Here is a 17,681-nt window from a genome sequence, read left to right as displayed (position 1 = left end):
GATGTGTGCCATGAGGCATGGCTAATTTTTTTCTTGTAAAGACAGGATTTCACTATGTTGCCCAGGCTGGTCTCAAACTCCTGGATTCAAGCCATCTGCCCCGCTTGGCCTCCCAAAGTGCTGGGATTACAAGTGTGGGCCACTACACCTAGCTGAATTCACCAGTTTTGAACAGGCGTCATGAGAACACAAATGTGCTTACACATTTTTCCACCCGCTAGTTCTTTTTCCTCTTTATGCAACAAATCAAATTCTCCTCCTAAGAACCAGCTATAATTGCCTGAAGTCTTCTTTCCTTCAGGCCAGAAGTCACCAGTTTCTTTGCTTATTTCAGTTATGGTGCAAGGTCATTTAAAATGTGAAGCCCAGTATTAAAAACTCTGTTCCAGCCTCAGAGGTTTCCAGGACAGAGCATAGTGGGACTTCCTTTGCACTGGATGCTGGGCTTGTGTTCTGACAGCTGGAGATTGCATTGTTGCATGTGTGTATGTATTCCTTCCTTCATCATTTTACTTTCAGTTTATAAGTTTGGCTCAGAGAAAGATTGTTCTGTACTTAGTTTCCTGAGTATTTTTCCTAAGATTTATTTTACTAAATATACAAAATGTTTTTACTGGATGAATTGCTATTAATTCATGATTCCAACATCTAGATATAGTAGTTCTTTTTAAAACTCATCTAACTTCTCTGGTTTTCCTAAGCCTTGCCTCCTTAGAATGCAGCTACTATCTTTTTCTTTCACAAAACTAACAAAATCTTTCTGGGTCTTACTGAAAACTGGGACAAATTTCTTCCTTCCTTGTAGCCATTGCCTAAAATTGGATCTATCCTTCACCAGTTCACTGTAGAAATTGACATTGCATTTTCATATTGAAAATTCTCCTTGGGACAGAAAAACAGTACTAGATTTCCAAATCTGAAACAAAGTAATTCAGTAAGTTAACCAATTCCTGAAGGATCGATTTACCATATTTCTTCTTATCTCTTCCTTGCTTACCTGGACTTAAGGAATCTCAGACACCTTTAATATTTCTGAGGCTGTGATGAGAACTAAGTTCGGACAGTGGTGAGATCACTGGGGAATTCATGGAAACGATCATGCTTACCAGAAAGCTAAGGAACACGCATGTGCCAAGCATAACTCATTCGTTGGCAATGGTCTCTCATGTTCTTCTTGTTTTATATTTGCTGTGTTAATATGGGGGAAGCATCTCTATATTGCATTGCTTATTCAAAAATATTTTTCTCAAGTAGATATTTTTGCCTACATACAGCAGAAAGGGACTGATAACAAGGAAAACTGACTAGATACAGACCAAAAGGCATCCTTTTAAAACCTCTTCTCAATATACCCTAATGAACTAGAAAAATAATTATTGGCTCAAATGACCAGGGAGGCTAAGTCAGTAATACAAACCATCTGCCTTTTTGTTCGAATCCCTAAATGTATGTGTGTTTTGTTTTCTCTTGATGTGCTGCTACTGTCACCGGGCTTTCTGGAAGAGCTTAGGCTAGATTGTAGATGAGAACAAGTTTTCCGTAGCACTGGCCCCAGTTCTCTGGCGTCTCAGAAAATAAAATGGCCTAAGACCAAATCAACAAGCCAAGAGAAGCATAAAAAGATGTGTGTTTCATGCCTTGTACTGACTTTATGAACTGATCATTTGCCTTTATTCCCTCTCCAATTAATGTGACCACATGCTAGCATAAGTTAAGAAACCACTTTCAGAAATATCATTTCTACATAGCTGCAAACTTTTTTTTTTTTTTTTTGGAGATGGAGTCTCTCTCTGTCTCCCAGGCTGGAATGCAGTGGCATGATCTCGGCTCACTGCAAGCTTCGCCTCCCAGGTTCACGCCATTCTCCTGCCTCAGCCTCCCCAGTAGCTGGGACCACAGGCACCCACCAACATGCCCAGCTAATTTTTTGTATTTTTTTTTTTAGTCGAGACTGGGTTTCACCATGTTAGTTAGGATGGTCTCGATCTCCTGACCTTGTGATCCACCCGCCTCAGCCTCCCAAAGTGCTGGGATTATAGGCATGAGCCACCACGCCCGGCCTATAGCTGCAAACATTTAATTTACTCTTGGTGGATTAAGGAAAGAATAACAATCTGGGTTTGCTGTTGTTCCTTCTCTTCTTTGTAGATTGTGAAATTGACAAAGTAGATCTTGTTTTCCTTATGGATGGTTCAACTAGCATTCAGCAAACTGACTTCAAGAAAATGAAGGAATTTCTGGTATCCGTTGTTCAAGACTTTGATGTCAGCCCCAACAGAGTGCGTATAGGAGCGGCCCAGTTTAGTGATGCCTATCGCCCAGAGTTTCCACTGGGAACTTTCATAGGTGCAAAAGAGATATCATTTCAGATTGAAAACATCACGCAGATCTTTGGAAATACACACATCGGTGCCGCACTCAGGAAGGTGGAACATTACTTCAGGCCAGACATGGGCAGCAGGATAAATACAGGTACCCCGCAAGTGTTGCTGGTCCTTACAGATGGCCAGTCCCAAGACGAGGTGGCCCAGGCTGCGGAAGCCCTGAGACACAGAGGTATCGACATCTACTCTGTGGGCATTGGGGATGTGGATGACCAGCAGCTCATTCAGATCACCGGGACTGCAGAGAAAAAACTGACAGTGCACAACTTCGATGAACTGAAGAAGGTCAATAAAAGGATCGTTCGCAACATCTGTACCACAGGGGGTGAAAGCAGTAAGTATTTAGCAAGTTCATATCGATTCCCCACACCATCTTCTCTGACATTTTCTTCAAGCTCCATTGTCATCCCCTGGGGCTAGTGGAAGCATTTAGAGTTGTGCCTCTGGATTTCAAAGTGAGCTTTTCGCAGTTATTAAATATTTATCTTGACCTGCGGACTGAGAAACAAGGTGTCTGAACTCCTGTGCCCTTTTTTCTCCCTGTCTCCTGGCTGAGCATGCCTCCTTTGTGAGTGGGAATGCCTGCCTTCCGGTGTGAGGAAAAGGCCATTGTTTGCAATCTGGCTGGTTTCAGAGGTTGAAGAGCATGCCTCAAAGAAAGCAAATATATTTGACTGATTTTTTGGTTGCTTGGCAAGAGGGCCTATAGGGCTGCCAAGAGCTGTGGTACAGGTAGGTAGGAAACCTCCTTTATATCTTTATTATGAAACTTTACCACAGAAGTTAGTAAATATCTTCTTTACAATGAGTGCATTTTGACACTTTTTTCAACAGATGGAAGTGAAGTGTCTTAAAGGAGAAGTCACTTTTTCTGTTATAAAGGCCCCTTATGGGTTGGCTATGATTCTGTGTAACTACCCATGGTAAACATTAATCCCAGATTTCCACTCAAAAAAAAACAAAAAATGTTGCAAGGTCATTAAGAGGCAGCTCTGAAGACAGACAGCCTGACAGCAGATCCCTGCTATATGGCCATTTTTTTCTGAGACAAGTTGCCTAACTTCTCTAAGTTTAATTTTCTCACCTATGAAATGTGAATGATAGCAGCACCTAGTTCAAAAGAACATTGGGAGGACTAAATGAGAAAATGCATATTTAAACTTTAATAAGCATGACACCTGGGATATAATTATAAAGTGCCTTCATTTTTATCTACCAGTAACCGTTAAATTTATGAATGGGAGCCAGCTCTTCCCTTGCCTCTCATCACTTTCAGGAAATAGAAGAACCTCCTTTTGGTCATTAATATGTCCATCCCAGTGTAATATTAAAACTTTACATTTTATTCAAGGTTACCCCACATTTCCAGCTTGCTACAGGCTGCCTTGCAGTGAGAGAAGTGGTTGACATTTCACCCAATGTCCCCAGCCTTTCACTGCACTCCCCATCTTCCAGGTGCTGCTCCATCTTACTAACCATAGTTTCTGGACTCTCCAGAAGGAGAAGGTACTAGGAAAGGGGGAACAACTAAAAGGGTACAGGAAAGTTTTTAAACTGTCCCTTATCAGGAATTGGTTTTCTCTGACAATAGCCCATGTCTAAAGCTGAGTGCATTCATAGGTCCTTCAAAGATTTCACCTCCTGCCCCACATCATCACTTCCCCCACCAAGCCACCTTTGTCTAAAGATCTCTCCATCACAGTTTTTTTTAGGAGGGTATGTCTCTATTCCAGAGTGTCTCTTACGCCTTTTTCAGCCTCTGGGCATCTGGTGACACCTCCAGCTTTGTTCTGCTGAGGTTTCTCTGCCCCCGCCAGGGGCTTCTTAGATGGGAGATCAGAGGAGCCCACAACAGCTTGCTCTTCCACTCAGCCATATCAGCTCCATGGTCAACAATAACATATCAATTGCCCTAATAAAAACTGGGAATCACAGCCCCCCAGTGTGATTCCCTCTTCTTTGTAGGGAGGGCAATATGCCCTCCTGTGTCTCGTGCTTTAGAATTTCCAGGATTAGGTTATCTCCAGATTATCTCTGAAATCCCCTCTCTCAGCTTGAAAAGGAAGTCACCCGCTCTCCTTTTGTGTGTACCTGATGAGAGAGCCCACAGCACATCAACAGCTCTCTCCAAACACACTTTTCCAAACTGCAGTCTGAAACATTTAATAAGACCTGATGTGCAGGTTAAAGGTTAAGAGTACTGTAGTTGATTTGGGACTACTGACTCTCTAAGTCCTGCTTCACATACTTTGGAATGTATCTGATTACCTCAGCCAAACCTTCCACATTAATTTTTTGTTTCATATGAATTACTCAAGTCCAAGTATTAGGCAGAAAATTATCTCTGAACCATCTAGTTTCTATCTGAGTGTGATGAAAGAAAACCATGTGGAAAGTGAAAAACAGGAGTATGAACTCCAAGTTGTTAATGAGTTATTTTTTAAGGAAATAGTCATGAATGCAAAAAATAAGAAAAATACTCTGTATTAAGATAAACTTGAGGTTATTACTCCAACTAGGAAGAATGTGAGGCAGGCTGTGAGCTGAGGACTGATGAGGCTGGAATGAACACCGATAAAGCTTCAAAGGCATGTACAAATATATTAGGGGATGCCAGTTCTTTTTAAACTGTAAATCCCAAAACAAGGAAATCAGACAATAGCTGAGTACGGCTCAAAGCAAACTGGACTTAAGGCCTGAACACTTGCTCTGCTTCTTATTAAAATATGCATAACTTTGGAGATGTCACTACCATTTCTGAGTCTTAGTTTTCTGGTTTGTAAATTAAATAATCTCTAAAAGTTCCTCTAGTTGCATACTGTGATTCAACGTATGTGAAAGGGAGGTCAGCCGCATGGAGGTATGAGGGAGGTGACTAAGAATCTATTTTTTGAGCATCTACGAAGGGTCAAACCTGGTGCTCTAAGCACTTTAAATGTGCTATCTCACTCAATTCTCCCAGCATCTTATGTGGTTTGTATTTTTGTTTTCATTTATAAATGTGGAAGCTGGACTTCAAGGGAATATTTGTAGCCTGGTCTAGATCATACAGGAAGTAAGACTAAGCACATTTTGAAACCTAGGCTTGTTTGACCCCCATCTGTTCCTCCCACCACCCCCATCCCTGAGTTTTTTGTTATATTAAGCTGTTTTCTTGATATTAGTTGTTGTCTAGGTTATCTGATGTCGACATTATAAAGAACTAATATCTAAGTGTTGTGCTTCACCAATTAATAGCTGGAGCTTATTAAGACATCATAGGTTTGTATCTTTAAAATTGTTTCTACAAGCTGATATTCCCTAAGGAAACCACTTCCTGCTGTCACTTCCAATAGCATAATCTAGTCGTAGATCTAGCAATCTGCATGACTTGTCATCACTGGCTAACCAGGAAGTGGTAGAATAAGGTAGTTCAGCATGTGGACTCCAGAGAAGTCTGGATCTGAATCCCAAGTGTGAGAAACGAGACACAGTGTTAACTGTGAGATCTTGGGCAAGCTTCTCTGTCACAGCTTCCTCATCTGCAAAATGAAAAAGAGCTTCTACTTATTCTGTGTCTTAGGAGGAGAAGTGAGACAGTGAATTGGAAGTACATGCTAAGTGTTCATTGAAAGTTAGCTAATATCATAGCATGTTGCTGAGAGTACCATGAATCGATCTCTTGAATGAAAATTTGTGGAGTAATGGGGTTAGTTCACAGAAGGACAACTTACCAAGAATTCCTTAGTTTAGGGACTTAAATATTTTAGCCACATTTCAGAGCTATATTCAAATTTAATAAATATACACGGTATTTTCTCACCTTTATCCATACTTATTTCTTGATTTTTCTTTGAGACTGGCTATTCTGTCCACTAGAGGAGACTTGGAGCAATTTTTAGAATGTGAAGGTTCTGTCTATTTTTTAGCATGGAGCCATGATTAGGTAGCAAAGAATCAGGAGGATCTCTCATCTGATATATCTGTCATTATGGATAGATGAATCAAAAGGGAGACTGCGCAAAAGACTAGTCGGATTAGGGTAAGAGACAACCTCAGGATTTGATTCAAGAGATGTGAAAAATATAAGGAAAAAAATAGATGTTCATTTCCAACTTTTAATAAGGAGCTGTTTTTATGTTCCTGCCTTAACTGGATCTGGGTTCTCTAGAAAACAGACCTTTGAAGCTCTTGAGTTTACGTGCCAATACTTTATTGGGAGTGCAGTCCCAGGGAAGCAAGAGTGAATGGAAGGGAAGTGATGCGGGAAAGGAGGGGAAAGTAAATACAAGGTAGTATGTTACCAAGTTAGCCACAGCTTAAGAAACATAACTGGTGCATTGGTCATGCAGAACATCACTAGAGAAGCCCTACAGAACCACCGTGTAGACGAGCCCAGCAGGGGGAATAAAGGAGAGGATTTACCTGCCAATTCCTTCCCATCTACTGCCTCTCATAAGTCAGAGAGCTAACTTCCCTACACTACCGGGTTGTGTTATCCAGCCCCTTATGGAAACTGCTGGGGAAACCAGAAACAGGTCCCACAGTGCACAACATCTAGGGCGGGAAATGGTGAAGGGGCCAGGGCCTCCCTAAGTTCACATGGGTTGCACACAGGCCCCAGAGTCGGTGTGGCCATTCTGCAGTGAGCATGGTGGAGGCCGTGTCAAAGCCAGGCTGTCACCTCTGCGGTTAGCAGACTAAGGATGGTGGCAGCTAGGGCTCTTCAGTGGACAAATGTCTATGCCTTGGGGAAGGGAGGAAGCAAATCTGGGAGGTGTATAAACTGAGTCTGTAACAGTCCCTAGCTATACTTTATAATCATCCTTTCTTTTTTTAATCTAAAATACCACATCTTTCAAAGTCCCAAACAGGTTTATCTCCTATCCCAGCTAATAACTGCCACTTTCCCCTTTAAAGTATTTTCTCAAGAATCTGTCTTCTAGTCTTACAAATGTACCCTAGCCTCTTGACAGTATTTCTTAATACCAAGAATCTGCCATCATCAGCTCCAATTAAGAACTGTCTTTATAAAGTAATAATTAGAATCAGCTTTTGGGCTTGGCAGGAAGCAATGAGACTTGTAACTGTCTGGTCCAATTCACTCTTTTCTGTGCTTTTGTATTTTTACTTTGAAGTATATAACCCCCTTATTTGTATAGATAAGAAAATTAATGCCCAGAGAGGATAAGAGTTGCCAAAAAGTAGTTTGGCAGTAACAGAGTGGTGACCAGCATATGACTGAAACTGAACTTCTGTCTTCCCACTCACAGACCTACCCCTTAGGATTCCACATTGCTATTTGGAGGACTAGTCAAGGGCTCAGCCTGCTACTCTTACTTCTTTTGTCACCCTCTGTAGCCATTCCTGCCAATTACCTTCTTAAATATTTTGCTTTTATTGCCCCTTTCTTATTCCCACTGCTGTTATCCTACTTTAATTCTTTATTATTTTTTTGGAAATCCAATTTCAGCCTTCTCCCTAGCTCACTTCCAAAACTCCCTGCCTCCAGTCCTTTGGAGTCACCAGTGGCAGATTCACTTTAAAGCACAACCTGTGTCATGGAAGACTTCAAGACAGGGCTCCTGATTTAAGGGCAGATGTCTCAGTGGAGTTTTTAGGCTGTTGCATGAGAGCCTCTTGCTCAGTATGGTTTGGTCTCTCTCACTGTACTTAGACACATGGTTATTAATTCTGGACTTGCCCACCAAATTCCATTCCTTCTCTCACATTATTATGGAATCATTTGTCAATTTAAATTAAACACAAGAAACTTGTTTACCTAAATAAGTTTGTACTTTCAGCAATGTAGACAAAAATTTAAAATACACAATGTTTATAGGCAACAGTTCCCAAGGTCACTTGATGTCGTTTTGGTATTTCTGCTGGTTGTTTTTTTTTTTCCACACGAGTCTGTTTTCCTCAAAGACATTATCATATCTTATTTACTACCTGGTTTTCTGCCCAGGTTTAAACAGTTGTCATCAAAGATGAAACTTTCGAGCTCAAGACAGATATGAGAAGATGTTGATGCAAGAGGAATTTTGGAAAGGATATATTCTGCTTTTTTTCTAAATAGTTTATCTTATTTTCTGATTATCTAATTTTCTGATTATCTCAGATTTCCAATAAAGTAAAATACAGTAAAATAAGATGTCCAGTCTTCCAGATTTTTGATAACACTTTGATTTACCTTGAATCTCATGATGAAAATTGATTATCAAATAAGATTTTTGTGTTCCCTCAGTCAACTCATTAAAAATCAAGTTTCCAACAGTTGTTTTAAAAGTTGAAATTAACGATTTTGGTTTTAAACACTTGCAAATGTCCAGCTGACCAGTGTGTCTGGGAAGTAGGCATTTGCCTTTACAAGGAATATCTTAAACATTGCTGATCTAAGCAAACCAAATTAAAAACAACCACTCATTTTATCAAGCAAGCTGTATGTGTTGAGTTTGCTGAAAAAATTAGAGTTTTTAGCCAAGTTAAAAACTATTGAAAGAAAAGTGAGTCACTTTTTTCTCTGTCTTTTAGGACACTCAGCTTAAAATATCAAGCCCTTTCTAGTTTATCCAACTCTTAAGTTTCCCTAGAATTAATAAGAATAAGAGCAAAGCACTTTAATGCAACACCCCTCTAAGTATTGAACCTCAAAATGGCAGTGTCCTTGGCTTCTGGAATGGCTGAGCTCCTGAAAGCGGCACCATCTTTGACATGGTTGAATGTGAATGATTGGTTACCAGTTTCTTTGCTTGTCAGACTTACACCAATTAAGATTTCAAAGGATCTCCTGAATTTTTTAGTTTTGTTTTTTTCTTTTCTGAGTGGATGTTAGAAGATGACAAGAGGAATCAGAGGCCCTTTTTAGAATGATAAATCATCAAAACCATTCCTTAGATGAGTCCTTAGTGATTTATTTTTTTCTAAATGACTTTATTCAAATGTTCTTAAATTTCCCTTATAATTATTAAAATTTAATATTTGTCGAATTACCTCAATTGATAAGTAGCATTCTATGAATGTTTTAGACTATTAACATTTCCACAGTGTACTTTGGGGATATTTAAATGATTCTGCATGACTTTTTCAATATCTAAAATAAAATCTTTCAGAACTTCATTATAGAATCAACAGATTTTTTATGACCTGAATAAAAGTAATAATGTACCCTTACACTTTTACAGATTAGAAAAGAGTTGATGCTTAGCCTCTTCCTTTATTCATTTATGCCTTTCATTGTGTTCTAACTTTATAACTGAAATAGAATTCCAAGTCCCTTGATTCAGACATGGTGTCTGAGTTAAATAAAGGTATTTGTTGATTTATTAAGACATGCTTTTCCTTTGAATCCTAGACTGTTTCATGGATGTTGTGGTGGGATTTGATGTCTCAACTCAGGAGAAAGGGCAGACTTTGCTTGAAGGTCAGCCTTGGATGGAAACCTACCTTCAAGACATCTTACATGCCATCAGCTCCCTCAATGGAGTAAGTTGTGAGGTGGGCACAGAGACTCAGGTCAGTGTGGCTTTTCAAGTGACAAATGCCATGGAAAAATATTCTCCCAAGTTTGAGATCTACAGTGAAAACATACTGAATAGCTTGAAGGATATAACAGTTAAAGGACCATCTTTTCTCAATGCAAACCTCTTGGATTCTCTATGGGATACATTTCAGAATAAATCGGCTGCTCGAGGAAAGGTAACATGGATTTATCTTATTTGTTGGTCTGTGATTGCAGTGAACCCCTTTTAACTCATTTTTCTTTTTGGGAATACTTTTTAGGTGGTCCTTTTATTTTCAGATGGATTGGATGATGATACTGAGAAACTTGAACAAAAATCTGATGAACTTAGAAAAGAAGGTACTGAGTATGGACGAGGAGTGGGAAGGGAGTGCTTATTAACTTTATAATCTCAGAACTAACTTCTAGCTCTTAAATTTCCAGGCTCTTAAATTTTGAATAATCCTGATTTTGACAATCTCCATATTCTGTATGTACTAGGCAGAACAAATGAGCTCTCAGAATATTTTGACATGCACTTTTTTCCTCATGCCTTATATGTATGAAACAGCACTGAATACAAAGTCCTATCCTTTGTATCGTATTACTGTATTTCTTCTTCCTTTCCTGAAGAATGTTCCTTTCTCTTTTGCCGCATATTGTCTAATATTGCTACTTCTTTAGTGTCACCAGAAGGGAATAGTATGTTTCTCTTTGACCAGGGAATGAGAGTCAGTTTTCTTCTAACAGTTGTAAAGTTCCCAGAGTTGCGAGCATTGTTGGATAAGTTTACTCATGTTTTGGGGCTTTCTAATCAGTTCCTTCCTTCAGACCACAGATGGGCCAACCATGGTGTTTGAGATTTTTAAGCTCTGGCACCAGGCTTTTAGCTTTTGAACCAAAAGCTTCTATTCTGAGTCAGACAAGAACATGTGGATGTTCTTGTTTAGTCAAACAAAGAAGTTCTTGTTTGACTCAGAATAGAAATCCTCTTCTGTAAGTGGGTGCAATTTCTGCCCTACCCAGATCTCCTTTACTGGGAGATTCATTTATCCTCTAGCTGCTAACAACACAGCTTACTCCTTCTCTGAAGAATTGCCCTTGGCCAGTAGAGCCACGTCACCTGGAAGGTTGCTGTCCACCCCATCCTTGGGCAGCAGATTAGGTTACAGAGTTGGACCTTTGCCTCTAAATGACACCAGTGGTGTGGTGCAATTTATGCTCTAGAGCTTCGTGGGATCAGGCTAAATAAAACTAGACTCCAGCTGCAACATTGTCTTGCTCAGTAACTTCCCCTGCCCTATCCTGTTTTCCTCACTCCCTTTCTTCTGAAAGTGCTTCCTCAACAATTTGTGCACCTCCAAATCCTTATCTCAAACTCTGTTTCTAGGGAACCTGACCTAAGGCATTACCTGTCAGGTTAGCTAATAGAGGTTGACAGGACTTTGTGTTTTCTATTTTGTTCTCTCTCTCCCATCTTAAACAAATTGCAAAATTCTCTGAGTTTACTGCTAGGGAGTATTGGGGGAACTAGCCCCCAGTATTTCAACGTAGGTTCTTTTCTATTTTCCCCAAGTGCTGGCTGGTCTGAGAAATAAAGAGAAAGAGTACAAAAGAGAGAAATTTTACAACTAGGCCTCCGGGGTGACATTGCATGTTGGCAGGTTCTGTGATGCCCCCTGAACTGCAAAACCAGCAAGTTCTTATTAGGGATTTCAAAAGGGGAGGAGGGTACGAATAGGGAGTGGGTCACAGAGATCATATGCTTTAAGGGCAATAAAAGATCACAAGGGCAGAGAGGTAGAGTGAGATCACAAGGCCAGGGTGAAACTAGAATTACTGATGAAGGTCCGTGTCCCACTGGGCACACATTGTCATTGATAAACATCTTAACAGGAAACAGGGTTTGAGGGCAGACAACTGGTCTGACTAGAATTCGCCAGGCTGGAATTTCCTAATTCTAGCAAGCCTGAGGGCACTGCAGGAGACCAGGGCATATTTCATCCCTTATCTTCAACTGCATAACACAGACACTCCTAGAGCGGCCATTTTAGAGACCCCTTCCACCGGGAATGCAGTCTTTTCCCAGGGCTATTCCTTGCTGATAAAAAGAATTCTGTGATATTTCTCCTATTTGCTTTCTGTAAGAAGAGAAATATGACTCTGTTCTGCCCAGCCCCGCAGGCAGTCAGACCTTATGGTTATCTCCCTTGTTCCCTGAAAATTGCTGTTATCCTGTTCTTTTCAAGGTGCCCAGATTTCATATTGTTCAAACACACGTGCTTTACAAACAATTTGTGCAGATAATGCAATCATCATAGTGTCCTGAGGCGACATACATCTTCAGCTTACGAAGATGATGGGATTAAGCGATTGAAGACAGACATAGGAAATTTTATAAGAGTATTGATTGGGGAAGTGATAAATGTGTGTGAAATCTTCACAATTTATGTTCAGAGATTGCAGCAAAGACAGATGTAAGAAATTATAAAAGTATTAATTTGGGAAACTAATGAATGTCCATGAAATCTTCACAATTTATGTTCTTCTGCTGTGACTTCAGCTGGTCCCTCCATTTGGGATCCCTGACTTCCCACAAGGGAGTAAGGGTTTTTATTTTATCCCTTATTTACTAAATCTGCCTTGTTTTTATTCCCTCTGGTCTTGGCCTTTGTTCATGAGCTATGATTAAGGTTTTAATTAAGACTGAAAAAAGATACCAGAGTGCTTAGTTGGGATGGGTAATGTTGTTTTGGTGGTTGCTGTTTCACCAGCTTTTCCTTTATGGGGAAAAGATGTTTCTCTTGCAAATGACAGTAGTTTCTTCCAGGAAGTGCTTTGGAACACCCAGAATTCTAAGACCAAACATCTTTCTTCCAATGCCTACTGAAAAACTAGTAAATGGGTATCAACTTCAGAAGCTATATTTTGAATAATATCCTCAGATATTTAGATTCTTCAAATAGAAGATAGAAATCATGGCAATAACATTCTTTGAAAAGTGTCTAGTTCTTTGAAATGGACCATCTTTGACATGGTCGAGTGTGAATTTGGTTACCAGTTTCTTCACCTGTCAGGCTTACACCAAGCAAGATCTCAAAGGAAATGAATTTTTTAATTTTGTTTTTTTCTTTAATAAAGAAAAGAAGGTGGCTTTATGTATGGACAAGAAGTATCTCTCTCACTGGCTTCCCATACTTACACACACAGGACTTCACTTGGTGCTGGGCCCTATGATCTATTCACCTAGGAAAGCTTTCTTAATTTCAGGCCAAACATCAATATGTGTAAACTGTGCAATCATCACTGAACAAGAGGAGACAAGGAAAAAACAATCCTTGATGGTGGACATGGCTTTAAAACTTATGCACGTGGATTGGGGCTTAAATTAATTATTTTTTTAGAATTGAATATCCTAGCATCTACTCAGTGATTCTTTATTCTTCCAAGTTTGAAAATCCTTTCTTAATTCATTGTTAGAAAATTGAAAACATTGTATTTAGAATCATATGACTCATTTATTGGATGAGTCTGAAAGAAGATTGGAGTCCCTTGATCCTAAGAAAAGCAGTTATAAATAATAGTTATATACATATTTCTTGCAAGTCAACAATCCCATGGTTCTTATTTTATCATTTTACATTCTTAAAATTTTACATTTCCTGGATATTATAAGAAAGATGAGAGAAGGTTTTTTTTTCCTCTTATAAGTAGATCCATTAGAATGCTTCCCTTGATCACTAAACACCAATTGATGTACAAGCATTTCATATCCCAGATGACTCTACAACCTCTTTTCTCCCCCTCCTCACTCTCATTCTAGAAGAATGACCAACTGTCCTGGTTTGTTTGGAACAAGATGGGAACTTTCAGCACTAGAACCAGGAAAGTCCCAGGAAATGAGGACAAGTTGGTGACCCTATTCTTCTTTGGTGGTGGTGGTTCTTTTCTTTCCTTTTTTCTTTTCTTTTTTCTTTTCTTTCCTTTTTTCTTTTCTTTTTTCTTTTCTTTCCTTTTTTCTTTTCTTTCCTTTTTTCTTTTCCTTTTTCTTTTCCTGTCTTGTATTGTCTTGTCTTGTCTTTTCAACAGAGTCTTGCCTTGTTGCCCAGGTTGGAGTGCAGTGGCGCCATCTCAGCTCACGGCAACCTCCGCCTCCCAGGTTCAAGTGATTCTTGTGCATCAGCCTCCCAAGTAGCTGAGACTACAGGCACGTGCCACCACGCCCGGCTCATTTTGTGTATTTTTAGTAGAAATGGAGTTTCACTCTGTTAGCCAGGATGGTCTCTATCTCCTGACCTCATGATCTGCCCACCTTGGCCTCCCAAAGTGCTGGGATTACAGGCGTGAGACACCGCGCTCAGCCTCTTTCTTCCACTGCAGATAACCATTCTGTTTGCCTCTCTTGGAACTTGAACCTCTCCAATATGTCCCTGAAACTTAATTCTCTTGATTTCTCTCTTCATCTACTCGTTTCATATAAAATCATATATTTAAGAAGGTTTTCTTGACTCTCAGCCAAGTCCTTGAACATTTATCTATTCTGGTTCATTGGTTCCAATTCTCATCAAATAATTCTTTACCCATCAATAATAATGAGAAAAATGTTGCCAGTGGAGTCAGGTTTACATGAAGCTAAATGTATTTGATGTTGAGACTGCCCTTTATTCCAAGATTCTATCGTTAGCACATTTTTATTGTCAAAATATCCTTTGAATGTGAGCTATGGAATTAGGCTATCTGGGTGAAAAACCTAAAAATACCACTTATAGGGCGTCATTTAACCTCTCCGAGCCTGTTTGCTGGTCTGTAAAATAGGACTATAATTATACATACCAATAGAGTTATATTTGAACCTTACAAATAAGATAATGCATGTGAAGCCCTTAACCATTTTCCAGGCACACAGTTTCTATCAACAAATGATAACACTGTTGTTGCTGAATTACCTCCTCCACCATGATGACTGCCACCATTATTTAATGTTCTTACCTAGCAAAATAAGTCATTGGCAACCCTATGTTGGTCCTTAACCAACAGTTTTCTTTGAAATAATTGTATTCATAAAACCCCAAAGCCTCCGAGCCACAGCTCCTAGATGATTGTCTGTCATCTGTTCCTAATTGCCTGACAATAGGCCTGTTACTTTTTTACTACCTATAGTTCCAACTGGGTTATTGATGTTTTATCAGATCATACAGAACTATCCTTTTCAAACTTTAATGTGTATACAAATCACCTGGGGATTTTGTTAAAATACAAATTCTGATTCAGTAAGTGTGGGGTGGGGCCTGAGAGTCTGTATTTCTGATGAGCCCCCAGGTGATGCCAGTGCTGCTGCTTCAAGGATCCCCCACTAAATGGCAAAAATGTACAACATGTATTTTCTATTTTTGAGACAGGGTTTTGCTCTGTTGCCCAGGTAGGGGTGCCGGGGCACAATCACAGCTCACTGCAGGCTCAACCTCCCAGGCTTAAGCGATCCTCCCACCTCAGCCTCCCATGTAGCTGGGACCATGGGCATGTGCCACCATGCCCGGCTAATTTTGTAAAATTTTGTAAATTTTTTGTAGAGGTGGAGTTTTGCCATGTTGCCCAGGCTGGACTTTCTTGGTATGTGAATTTCTCTGTACTTCAGCACGCTCTGTAGATCTTTGAGAACTGTCTCCTCAAATCAGGGAACTGGAAGTTCTGTTACAATTTTCGCTATCTCCAATTTAATTAGTTTTGGAAAACATAATTCCTTTTGTGCTCTTATTATAGTCTTGTCACTTGTCAAGTTTACATCACGTGTTTGGGGAAAATACCTCAAAATAAAGTAAACTGACTGTTTCTCTTGCAACTGTTCGCTGAGAATAACAATTTAAATATGCTTGCAAAAAAATAAAGTAACCAAACCCACCTCACCTGGAACATTGTAAACTGTGTTGGATAGGCCTGAATGCGCTCATAACTGTTGCTCTGGATGGACTTGCTGATTCAAGTGACTTGGCTGATCTTCCCTACATTGAATTTGGGAAAGGATTTGAGTACAGGACGCAGCTCTCTATTGGCATGAGAGATCTTGGGAGCCGTCTGTCAAAGCAGCTAGTAAGTTATTCTGAAAAGGCTGGTAAGCTTAAATTTTCAATTATTTTGTATGTAGGTTTAATACTTATGCTTAAGAATTTGAACTTATTCTGTTTATTTGGGAGTGAAGAAAGGTTTTTATGAATTAGTAAACAGCGTAAGAGGGTTTATTTGGAAGAAATATAGTACAGTAAAGAGATGTCAAAGCATGTTTAATGTATATGCTTGGCAAAAATAGGAGGAGGAGGAAACAGGGAAAAAGAAGAAAATTTAAATAGTACCCACAGTCATGTCCAAATTATAGCCAAAGAACGTAAGTGACAAAAAGAATCTGAGATGCGAGCATGAATCAGCTGTTACCTCCACCAGCCAGTTTTCACACCCCTTGCAGATCCTAGGCATAACAGCTTTCCGCACTGAGTGTAATTCTAGTATTTAAGATGTGTATTTTTCCTGGGACAAGACCTGTAAATGAAAGCAAATTACATTTGGAGTTCAACTAGAGAAAGCGTAATCTGCTCTAAAGCTGGAGGAAAAGCCTAGTGACAGTAAACCTCACATGTACTTTATGAGCAATTGAAAGATTAAGGGTTGTGACTCCTTGAGATTTCTACCTTATATTCTGTTTGTTTGTTTGAGATAGTCTCGCTCTGTCGCCCAGGATGAAGTGCAGTGGTATGATCTCAGCTCACTGCATCTCTGCCTCCCAGGTTCAAGCAATTCTTCCGAGTAGCTGGGATTACCAGCGCCTGCCACCATGCCTGGCTCATTTTTGTATATTTAATAGAAACGGAGTTTTGCCATGTTGGTCAGGCTGGTCTCAAACTCCTGACCTCACCTTATGTTCTATTTTTAAACCTGATGCCTCTATAAGATGTATCTCAATCGTATTTCTTTCAAAAACATACGAGAATTCAAACTCGAGTGGTAAAGCGTCAGCAAGCTCTGTGTGGCTCTGCTTTTACTTTAATGAATTGCTAGTAATTTTGTAATTTGCTTATAACTTACAGAATCTTTAATCGGTATATGAGAACACTTTCCAAGGAAGTGCTAGCTCCTGCTATTTTCCACCTATAAAATTTATATACACATAGGTATTTAAGCAACTTGTTCAGTGTTGTAATTATGTAAAAATAATTACGTAAAGAATATGAAAGTTTCGTTGGAATTCCTTTCTACATGGGAAGACAGTGTTTTACAAAATGTATTTTTTTTTCCTGTCGACTACTCTGTGAAATCTCTTTGGTAATTCATAAAGGAAGAAAATTATTCTTCAAACAAACCTGTCAGTTTTTGTATATCATATAAATGGAACACTCTACAAGAAAAACTTAATCATAGGTCAGTTTTAATAGTAATAGATTTGATGCTGTAGAATTTTGGTGATCCAAAGAAAATTGATGTTATCTAATATAAAATCATAGTATCCATTTTGTTATTGTTTGCTTTCACACATTTCCAGTTTGATTGCTTTTTCTGAAATTGTCAGGAAAAAGAATTTCATAATGTCAGAAAAGGAACGTTATATAGTAGGAAACAATCAAAGGCAGAAAATTGCTAAATGGCTATAACAAAAGATTTTCATTTTTCATTTCACTCGAGATTTATTGGGAAACTTCGCAATACAAAGATTGGTTCTACCCCATTAAGTGAAGTATAACATTTATTTGAAAATAGAATTTTTCTAAAAGTAAATCTGGTGAGTTAATTGTAAAAACGTAAAGCAATATGTCGTCTATTCAGGGGATGAC

At 39.2% G+C, this 17,681-nt stretch overlaps 1 protein-coding gene across 1 annotated transcript in view; it reads left to right on the top strand.

The window, feature by feature from the left end:
• Positions 1-17,681, top strand: part of COL6A6 (collagen, type VI, alpha 6) — a 109,673-nt gene that overhangs the window by 11,719 nt on the left and 80,273 nt on the right. Inside the window, exons 7-10 of the mRNA XM_011933683.1 lie at positions 2,149-2,718; positions 9,718-10,061; positions 10,146-10,224; positions 15,797-15,951. Coding sequence (XP_011789073.1) covers positions 2,149-2,718; positions 9,718-10,061; positions 10,146-10,224; positions 15,797-15,951 — 1,148 coding nt within the window. The remainder of the gene's footprint in view (positions 1-2,148; positions 2,719-9,717; positions 10,062-10,145; positions 10,225-15,796; positions 15,952-17,681) is intronic.

The sequence above is a fragment of the Colobus angolensis genome, unplaced genomic scaffold, assembly GCF_000951035.1.
Source record: "Colobus angolensis palliatus isolate OR3802 unplaced genomic scaffold, Cang.pa_1.0 Scaffold129, whole genome shotgun sequence".
Lineage (NCBI taxonomy): Eukaryota > Metazoa > Chordata > Mammalia > Primates > Cercopithecidae > Colobus > Colobus angolensis.
This window is presented reverse-complemented; position numbering and strand designations above follow the sequence as displayed.